General features: G+C 39.2%; 1 protein-coding gene across 1 annotated transcript; it reads right to left on the minus strand.

Annotated features, from left to right (window-relative positions):
• Positions 1–252: 252 nt before the first annotated feature.
• Positions 253–10,343, minus strand: bmp4 (bone morphogenetic protein 4). Its single transcript, XM_015393806.1, has 4 exons — positions 10,079–10,343; positions 6,191–6,313; positions 5,260–5,624; positions 253–2,100 (listed from the first exon to the last, which is right to left on the minus strand). Exons 3-4 carry the CDS (start codon positions 5,615–5,617, stop codon positions 1,259–1,261), a joined length of 1,200 nt encoding a protein of 399 aa, XP_015249292.1. The 5' UTR covers positions 5,618–5,624; positions 6,191–6,313; positions 10,079–10,343; the 3' UTR covers positions 253–1,258.
• Positions 10,344–10,635: the final 292 nt, after the last annotated feature.

Below are 10,635 nucleotides of genomic sequence, written 5' to 3' on the forward strand. Positions count from 1 at the left end.
GATGTGGGGATGTCAGGAACAATAGAATAACCCCCCCTCCTCGACACAGTGAGGCTGAAGAATACAACCCGACTGGCATGGGATTAACAAGTGTCACATCCACCGCATGTTATTCTAATTGACTTAAAAGTGAAATTTGAGAACAACAAAGCCCAATAAAATAAAGACCCACTAGCTTTGAGAACCCCTTCAAAAACACCATGCAAGAGCCCCAGCACCACCCCACCACTAGAAAAAAAGATACATAAAAGAAAAATAAATGAAAATTGTGTAGAAATTAAGTTTATTTTAAAATTATTTATTGCTGGTATCACATAATCAAGGCTTCCTTTTCTGTGAATATAGGTCATGTCTATACAGAGCCGTCCAAAGCTGGAGGAGGCCCCAGGGAGAATTCCATTTTGGGGCCGAGTTACAGCTAAGATGCTAGCAGAGGATGAGATTACATTTAGATCAAAAAGCTGACTGTTAACACAACTTTCAAACTCCAAAGGTCTCTAAATGTGAACAGCTGGCGCATTTGTAAATCTAAATTCAAGTATAGCCTTAGGACTCCCAGGCCAGCCGGGCATCCTTAGGAGTTGGAAAGTTTTCTTGTGACCAGCTCTCTTAGTTTTTTCAAAAACAGATCATAAAATAATTAAATTTAACTCTAAAGTCAAGGTTCATTTCACAAAATTGATAGAGATTGACAGCATTTTTGTTGTCAACTTTATTTCAATGACTTTAAGTTGAGCCTAAGATGAACATAGTGATGTTAACTGAATTCGTTTTTCACTAGTTTATAATAGTCAATTTATACCTTGAAATGTTTAAAAATGAAATTTTTGGTCATATTACTTCAGGTGAAAGACGCATGTAACTTTTGCAAGCAATAAATTTACCAGCAAACTAATACTTTTTTGCGTTTTTTTTTTTTTTTTTTTACTTTTTTACCATTATTAGTTTCTGAAGAAAAACAAAATAAAAATGTATACAATTCAATGTACATTAGGATAAACAATTTCTTTATGTTTAAAATAAGGACTCAATTTATTTTAATATGTAGATATAAATATATATATATATATTTTGTCAAAATATATGATCATATTGTCAAAAAAAAAAAAAAAAGTGAGACAAACATACACCTCATAAAAGTTATAAATAAGGGTCCAAGTGAGCATTTTTTGGGAAAAAGACCTTCTGATTTGCTGTAGAGTCCATGCTGCTTTGCTGTAGGCTGAGTTCTAAGCCCAGGATTTTGCAAATTTGCGTACTAGCGGCAGCCACAGCCCTCCACTACCATTTCCTGGTAGTTTCTCAGGACCACCTTGTCATGTTCATCCAGATAGAGCATTGAGATGGCGCTGAGCTCTGTTGGTACGCAGCAAGCCTTGGGAATATTGTTATTCACAGAGTTCACCAGTGTCTGAACAATGGCGTGGTTGGTGGAGTTTAAATGATCTGCCAGTGGGAAGGGGCACTCCCCATGGCAGTAATACGCCTGGTACCCGGGTGGTGCCACTATCCAGTCATTCCAGTTTACATCACTGAAGTCTACGTACAGTGCATGGCGCCGGCAGTTGCGCCTGCCTTTGCGGCCCCGTTGTTTGGGACTGCGCTTGGTCCGCCGGGTCAGTGGGTGACCCTTCCCGTCATGACCAAAAGTGACCAAAAGAGGGCGTAGCTGCTCCCAGTCCTCTCCGGGTTCCTGTTCAACCGAGCGACTAACGCGAACATGTCGGCCCTGGTGGCGCGGGGTCTTGTTGAGATGCAGAACCTCCACAGCCAGTCCATAATTAGGGAGGCCCTCACGAGTCCAGCGCAAGATGGCGGGGCTGACATCAAAGCTCTCCCAGCGGGACGCGTTGTGCCGGACGAGCCGTGTGTCCAGAAGCTGGGTGATGAGCTGCCCAGGCCGTGGGGGTTTCAGGACCTCATAGATGTTTATGCGGTGCAGGCTCTGGTCGTCAGCAGTGGCCTCATTAATCTGACTACGGTAGAGTCTTAGCTCTGCAGAGGAAAGCAGTTCATCCTCTGGAATGCTGCTGAGGTTGAACAGGAAGCGCACAGGCATGGATTCTCCATCACCCAGCTCATGGATCTTCTCCATGTGCTCTGAAAACAAGGAAGAGAAAAAGTATGGGATGTTTGCTAATGTTCAAAAGGATAAATTAAATAAGGTACATATGTAGAAGTATCTCTTAAGATCATTCATTCTTATCTCTATGAATTGTCAATTCATATCACTCTACTGTCATGTATTTCAAGGCCTTGACGGTAGTAAAAATTATGAGTACATTTCTTTACCTTTCTTTTACAATTACCCTGCCCTTCTCTCAGTGCCTTTCTTGGGGCACTTTGCAGAAACATGCATTACAAGGAGGGTGGTGATTAACGTACCACAGCTACAGCATAAACACAGTAGAGGCTCCCTGTTCCACTCACAGTCTGCAGATTTCTGGCAAGATCACCATTGTTGGGGAAAGGAATGTTGTGTCTACTATTTTCCTCCTCAATCCACCCCTGTTATTTCACACCCAGGCCCTAATCTGGCCCAGGTGGTTCTCATTATTGAAACCTGCTGTGCTTTTGATTGCCTCTGCTGTTTGTCCACTTAAGACATTTATCATTTTCATCATGAATAATCATTAAGGAGTCAGACAATACAGTAGACTCTCATATATCCAAAACCCATGGGAAGGAGGGTACTGCGTGGGAATACTGTGCGTTCTTATCCAAAGGATATTCAGGCTTTTGTCCATGCTTACACACACTTCTCGTGTCTTGTCTGCTTTACAGCTTTACAGAAAAAAAAAAGGATTTCTTTTTTTCCATTACACCTGGTCAATAAAAATCATAATTTTCCAGGCTGAAATCCACAATGAATACTTTGCCTTTCCTGTAAACATGTCTCCTCATCTAACCATCCATCTGCTGCAGACTCTTCTACCTCCCTGTGGTTTGGACTGGACTGAGTCAGACTATCACACAAACGTGCTTCCATGAAAGCAAGCACTCCCACTTCAAATGCTTTAAAGCGTGTTATTAAGATAGTTCAGCAAAGGAGGTGAGGTTATATGCTTGTAGAAAGATGCACAGACCCGTGCACAAGTTCGAATATTCATAAGTTAACATGATTAATTTCATTGTAATAAAATCCTTGTCATGTTTTGGCTTTTTTTGTTTTTAATAACTAGTTTCACAAACATTTTTAGACTAATTTATAAGATAGGGAGGAAGACATACATTTTGGAGAAATGAAATAAACAAGAAATGGTGCTGATATTTTGTCTCTTTACCATTTTATATAATTTTTTCTTTTCAGTCATTCACTGAGTAGTAACATTTGCAGCAAACAGAACCTTAGCATGACGGTGCCACCACTGTGTTGGCCTTTAAGGGTACCAAAAGAAGCTGTCTTTGTCGGGGCGTTTTTTTTATTTATCATACATCAATTCATTTTGCTGTGACTGCCAATGATGATGCACTGTGTAAAAATTTGTTTTTTTATCTCCAATAAGTAGTATCTACCAAGAGACCCTTTTGTTTGACCACTGATTATAATTTCTAAATATTTCCAAAGTTAACAGACCCAGTAAAAAAAGGATGCAATACGAAATATTCAGGAAATATACAATATAATACGGTACTATTGTCATTTATGTCAACATTTTATATGCAACTTTAAAAATACCAAGAAAAATAAACTTACAATCACAGATGGAAACAGCTGTCAACAAAGTTATGGAAAAAATTATCAGACCACTGTAATTTCCTTTTATCGATCATATTAATATTGCAATATACCTTTAGAGCAAGATATTGCAGAAAACCAGAGTGGTCTAATCAAAGTTTTAGAAAACTGATTGTTGATTGGCTACAGGAATAGAACGGATGATTAATCAAAGCTTGTTACACTCTCAGTGAATCTAACAACTAATGAGAAATAAAAAAAAAAAAGGTTTAATGTTCTGCACAAATCTGGGCAAATTCTGTTTGTTTAACCAGATCTCTGTATAGACATTAAAACAATAAGTAGGTCATTGTCATGGATATTAATGATATAACAGTAATGATATATAAGTACTGTGTAACGTTAGGTATTGTTATTCAAGGTTTTTACAGCATTCACATTACTATAGTAGTAACAGGAAAACACTGCTTTGAAGCTGCAGTTAAGAAGTCACAGGTGGCATATCTACTGCAGCAGACAACGCCACTACTTCTACAGGAAAAATCAGTTTCTTATACATGTACTACTCTAGAGCAGAAGAACGGATAATATTCTGCACAATAATAACTTCAAATTAGAAAAGGATATACAAATCAAACTGCAATATTTGGTTATCAGAAAAATTATTATAAGACGTTTGAATAATTATTACATAAAATAATTTTAGGAGCAGTAGAAATAACTGTTTTTGATGACTTAAGTCATCTTTTGATCAATCTCAGTGTGCCTCTCTGATTTTGGGACACACGAGGAAGGCAGCAACCCACAGTGTGTTTTACAAAGCAAATTATTAAATTAATGAAGGGAAAAATAATTCTTCTGCCTTAATAGATTTCTCACTTCTTTTAAACAATCTTTTTCTTCCTAACAAATATATAACATTTTTATTCTACCTGCACATCCTTCTGAAATCTGTTAAGCTGGACTCTTTTAAGCTTCACATCTTTGCATCCTAAAGCATCCTAGGACTGGTTTCGCCTCGGTCATAAGAACTGCAGCATTTTTCTCTCAGCACCTACATTGTTTGCAGCGAGGCCTTTATTTAGAAGGTTGCGGAGTAGCATTAAAGATAATTGCATGGCGAGGACGATCTTTCTTAAAGAGCCCTCTAGCTAAATTGGGGACATGAGAGAGGAGTGCGCTCGGTTTTCCAAGCCAAGAACAGACTTTTTTAAAACCCTCTTCTGCTGGGTGGAGCATGAAGTGTAGGTCAGTAATATGAAGGTATGCCTTTTCCTTTAGTTACAAACCAAACACACAGAGCTCTGTCAAATTAGACTCTTGGGAGCTTGTCTAGCTGAATTTTATGACTCTCTGTAGACTGTGCTTGGTGACCACATCCTTAGATTCTTTGGTCATGGCGAGATGGGTGGAGCACTCTTGCATTTTTTTGTCTTACTCTAAATTCTCTGCAATCTCCTGCCATGGTAAAGCATGTTACTTCTACTAAAGCTGATCTTCTATTAATATCTACCCCAGCATATATATATATATTTCTGTTTTAGATTAATTGTTGTGGAAGCTTTCATTGTTTTTCTTACCTTCATGGTGGAAGGCCCTCACAGTGTTGGCTCGACTGGCTGACCTCTCCGGGTACTCAAAGTCAATGTCGTGCACTCCGGCCTCCTCGGCCTCCCCCGACTGCAGCCGATAGAGGTCCAGCAGGTAGCGGGGCACGGTGACCGAGCGACTGGGCCGTGGCCGCCTCTTGAGGCCGAACATGTGCAGCAGCGTGGCCTCAAAGTCGCGCAACAGTTCATGACTCTGAGTGTCCGAACGACCCTGCAGGCCAGGTATTTTCTTTTTCCCTTCTTCAGGTATCAGACTAGCATGGTTGCTCTCTCCCAGCAGGACTTGGCATATTAAAATGACCATCAGCATTCGATTACCAGGAATCATGATGTCTCTGGCAGGGGTGGCAGATGGAACAGGATGATAAAAGATTAGAAATGGTCTGACCTGAGCAGATGGGCCAGAGGACATAATAAGAAAGAAGGATTCCTCTTTCCTTTTTCTCAATGTACACCCCCCTCCCCTATTTACCCATCCCCTCTAAATGCAGACTAATTACCTTCAATAATGCAGTCATGTTTACAGTAAAGTGGACTACCATCAGATAGACTGCTTTTTGTTTATCTTTTGTGACATCCTCCAAATGTAAACAGCCACACACCAGCGTTTTCAATGCAATTCCTTTCCCTCCACCCCTTCCACTTGTCTCCTGCACTTCAATTGCACAAGTTAAAGAGGCAGCCCTTGGGTTATAGCAAATTTTCAACTTATGGAGCAAATCTTTGTGCTTTCTTGATGTATGCATTACTTTTAAACACACCACTCTTTATCCTTCACAGGCCCATCCCAACACCTTTCATTTCTTGACCAATGCGACAGAAAAAAAAAACAGTTTTCTTAAATTTCTAAAAATTTTCAAGCTGTAGGACAAAGCTGAAGAGGCACTGTCTCCATACTCACCGACAGAAAAGAAAGCATGGGAAAACAGTCCATGTTTCTTGGGAGCACGCATTGGACACGTTCTTCCAGGAAATGTTAGGTGGTGTTGGGAGGCTGCAACAGGGCGTTGGAGTGACCCTGTTCCTGAAAGATACAGTCAAAAAACACACAGGGAGGGGGTGGTTATAAACTGAACGCGGCTGCAAACACTTGAGGTTGTTACATGGTATTTACTTGAAGACCAGCACATGAGAATGTATGTGAGTGCGTATGTTTGTGTGTGTTTTTGTGTGTGTGTCTGGGCGGGTAGCAGAGAGACCCAGTGTCTCTTTAAGGCTTATCATTTTGGGTTGTGGGTAAGCTAGCTATTTGCTGCAACTGGAATGTAAGGAGGTATGTGCCACAAAACAGACAGCAGATCGCTAATGTTTTAACCTCAACACAGACAGCAAACAGGCACGGTTAAAAAACGAACTCATGTGAAGGCAAAAGATGGAATAACGCAGAACTACTTCATCTACACAAAACAATAGAATATGCTTTAATACGTTATGTCAAGTATTGACTGCTGCTGAGTCATACTTTTAAAAGTATAAATTTTGTGAATGAAAACTCTTCATTAAACTGCTGGTGTTCATTCAGCCCATAACAGAATAACAGCTAGCATCACCTTGGAAAACTAATGACATGGCTTAAAGATTTTTAAACTTTTTGTAATACACGTACACAGAGTAGTGGATACGAAACCTTTTGAATCTGTAAAACATGTCAAGGGTTTGCATTCAACCTTATAGGGAAAATAGTTTAATGAAACACCTTTCAACTCTAGCAAGCTTCTTAAAGCTTCCCCACAGCATCATGCTGCCATCATCATAGTTTTTTTTGTATTCACTCTGATATAATTTTACAACCAGCAATTTTTCCTGTAGCTTTTTGTCTTGCCAGAACATCTTCTGCCATATATTTACTTTTACCCCAACATGCCAGGTTTCTGAATCGTGTCACTTTTTCCTGTCTGCTAATTCTATCAACTGACATTGAGTTTTGGAGCTCCCGAAGCTCCTCAAGAGGCTATCGGCCTTAATGGGCAGCCATGTCTTGGTAGTTTGCTGTTAATACATGATCTTTTTCAATCTGGATGATGGAGTGACTAATGCATGGCGAGGTATCCAAGGCTTGGGTTATTGTTAAATAACTTAGCAAAATGTCAAAAAAAATCTCTGAGGCCTTTGTAGAACACCTCCATTTGGATTTAGATTAAATATTTAAGCTCAGCCTAGTCCACACAACTTTTATTTATGGTATCTTAGTTAAAGGATTCCCATTCTTTGTAAAGAATTGTCCTTTTACATAATTTTAAGTTAAATACATGAGATTTTGTGATAGTGATGTGTAAAATGTAAAACACACTAGTTTAAGGGTTCAGAAAACTTCTGCATATCATTGTTTTCTCCAAGAAGCCTTCTGTATTTATGACAAATAGTGTGTGTCCCAGTGTGCGCCTGTTCCTGGTTTGGTATCTCCGCGATTATCTCAACTCTTCCATGGCTCACTGTACATGCAATCAAGGATTTTTTTTTTCCTACTAATGGCATTAGGCTGACCTCAGTGAGACCTTTCTTTCTCGGTCATGACACTGGATCCAAATGTGTGGTGAAAAAAAATAAAACACACACACAAAAAAAAGACTGAGATGCATCGAGTGCGCATGCACGTTCTGTCTAAGCTTTTGCACTAAATGTGTGCCGCCGATCGCATATTCGTGAGAACTGCGGCGAAGTGAGAGAGAGGAGGGGTCAGAACATGATCAGCTCTATTACCCATGGGGTGCTGGGATAAACGCGTCTGTGTGTGTTTGTGTGTGTGAGAGAGAGAATAAGTGAGTGCACATCTTTGACAACAAACGTTCATTGTACACAGAGGGCCTCTCCCATGATTACAGGGATTCATAGCAGTGAAAAACAGTGACCATACAGAACATCTTGTAACTGTAACCAGCCAGTGAAAAAGCTGTAGGCTACAGCAGACAGCAATTCAAAGTGGTGTGATGATGATGATATGAATAAATAGAACTTGTGCAAAAACCTTGAAATAAAAGAAAAAAACTTAAGCATGTTAAAGTTTGCTAGCATAGTAGAAAAAAAGGAAAACATTTGGAGGCTTAACCTACCTCTTCCTAACTCCTCTTAATCAAAAACTTTACTAAAGCAGCTATGCATAAAAAACGCTTAAGACCAAGCAGCAGGTAGACTTTTTCTGCAGTGAATAAAGCAGAGGTGGTGGTATACTGCCCTTGGCCGAGCTCGGCCCTTCTTTTGCCTCTCCCGCCCTCTCTCTCTGACCAAAGATAATGTGATCAGACTATGCACATGGCTCTTCAGATGTGTTTCCTGAGGAATTTGACAGGGATGGTGGGAGGGAAGATGGGAGCAAGGCAGAGGGGGAGAGAATAGTGCAACAAGTTGCCACGGGAACAGATCTATGACCTGATTTTATCATTAAAGATGTCTGCAGCAGCATGTCTGTTGTAAATACAGGATCTAATTTTGGAAGAACTATTATGGCTTTATATGCAACTAAATACATTCAAGAGTTGCAGGACATATAGAAGAAACTATATCATTAAAAACTGAACTTTAATCTGATTATGGTTTTCCATGTTGGTAATTTGCTTCTCTTTAATGTATGTAAATGCATTTTAATTAATTTAGCAATGATTATAACATGTCCCACAGGTTCTTCAATACTGTTAGCTGTTTTGAAGCCAACAAAAGACAAGGGCTTTAGAGGCCTAGGCCCAATAAAAGCATAATAGCTTGAGACCCCAACTTTTTAAAATAGCTTAATTAATCTCACAATAGTGTGTATGGGTTCCTACGTTTGGGTGTATAGAAAAATAAATAGATTTTCAATTTTGATCTCTGGCTTTTTGCCTTTTTTTTACTTACTGATTATGCTCTTGTAGTCCTTTAATTTAAATCCTGAGGGAAGGGGATTGAAACAACAGATGCAAATTGATTTTGATCAAACTTTACCACAGGTATTTATCATTTAAATTACAAAATAAGAAATAATCATTTAATGTCTATTTTTTCCATCTACAAGTTTAAACATTTCAAATCCATGCAATTGCTAAAAGCATATGGTAAAATATTTTAAATTGAATCCTAATGATATCCCCTTTTATCTATTTTGAGGACCTCATGATAGGCCGCAATTGCTTTTATTACCTTTTCTAAATGATTTTTTTTTTTATTAACTTTAGCTTGCATGCATTTATGTAAACGATGTATTTTAAGTCACATTTTTGCACCAAAATCATGTCCTTAATTTTATACCAAAGTTATCTTTTGAAACCCTGTTATGTTTTGGAAGTCAGCCAGATTAAATGCTCCATCGTTGCTGAGATGATATATTGGTAATCACATAAATCGCAGATTAAATTTAAACATTTAAAACTTACTTTTGAATCAAAGCTTATTTTTGACCGTAATTCCAACCCCTTCCTAGAACTCATTTGGGGGACGCATTTGGACACATTTGGGGGAGGCGGTATGTTTTCTTTTTTTTTTTTCTTTCTTTCTATTAAATAAGGGGAAATATTTAAGCAGATCGGAAGCAAACCAAGCGCAGGGAAATGTTTTGTTTCGAAATGACCTCACTATCATGGTTTTGTCATTACACAAGGCTCCGCGCAGAAACCAGCAGAAACCTGTTGCATGTTATCTGCGCTTTAACGCAGCGATCCCTAAAGTTCGCAGAAAGTCGTTTTCATTTGTATATCGCGTAAATCTTCTCAGACTTTCCGCCACATATAAATTCCCATAACGGTTCCCTAAATGGTCTAAAGCCCCTTCTTGTGTTTGTCAAATCTGTAAAGTGTGTGCGTGTCAGCTGATGAGAGCTTACCATCAGTAAATGATGCAGGTATCCTCCTATGGAAATAGAAAAGGTGTCTCAAAACAGTCCAGGCGTTCCGCCGAAAACAAACAAACACACACACAAAAAAAGGCGCACAAAGATTAAGACTTGGAGGAAAATCGGGTGCCCTTTTTTTTTTTTAGCACATTTATCCTTCAGGAAAGACTAAAGGCCATCTCTCTGACTCTGCAGTTGGGTTTCCTGTCCGTCTCCAGAACAGTCGGTGCGTAAAGGACGAGCAGACTCTCCAAATGATCCTGCATCTACGCTCCCTACAGTTTTTATGTGTCCGCCCAATTTGCCCTCCTCCTCCCTCCCCTCACCCCACCTTCTTCATCTTTCTCAAACACCTTGGATAACCCCCCACCTCCCCTTCCTGATCCGCTATGAAAATAGTTTTTCTTTTTTCATGAATAAAATTGTAACTTTCAAAATGCATTTGATCATAATTGCCTCTATGCAGCTAGATGGCAATGAATTTTACCTGCAGCTAAAACAAACCAAGATCTGTATATATATATATATATATATATATATATATATAT

This window comes from Cyprinodon variegatus, unplaced genomic scaffold (genome assembly GCF_000732505.1).
Source record: "Cyprinodon variegatus isolate N-32 unplaced genomic scaffold, C_variegatus-1.0 Scaffold658, whole genome shotgun sequence".
NCBI lineage: Eukaryota > Metazoa > Chordata > Actinopteri > Cyprinodontiformes > Cyprinodontidae > Cyprinodon > Cyprinodon variegatus.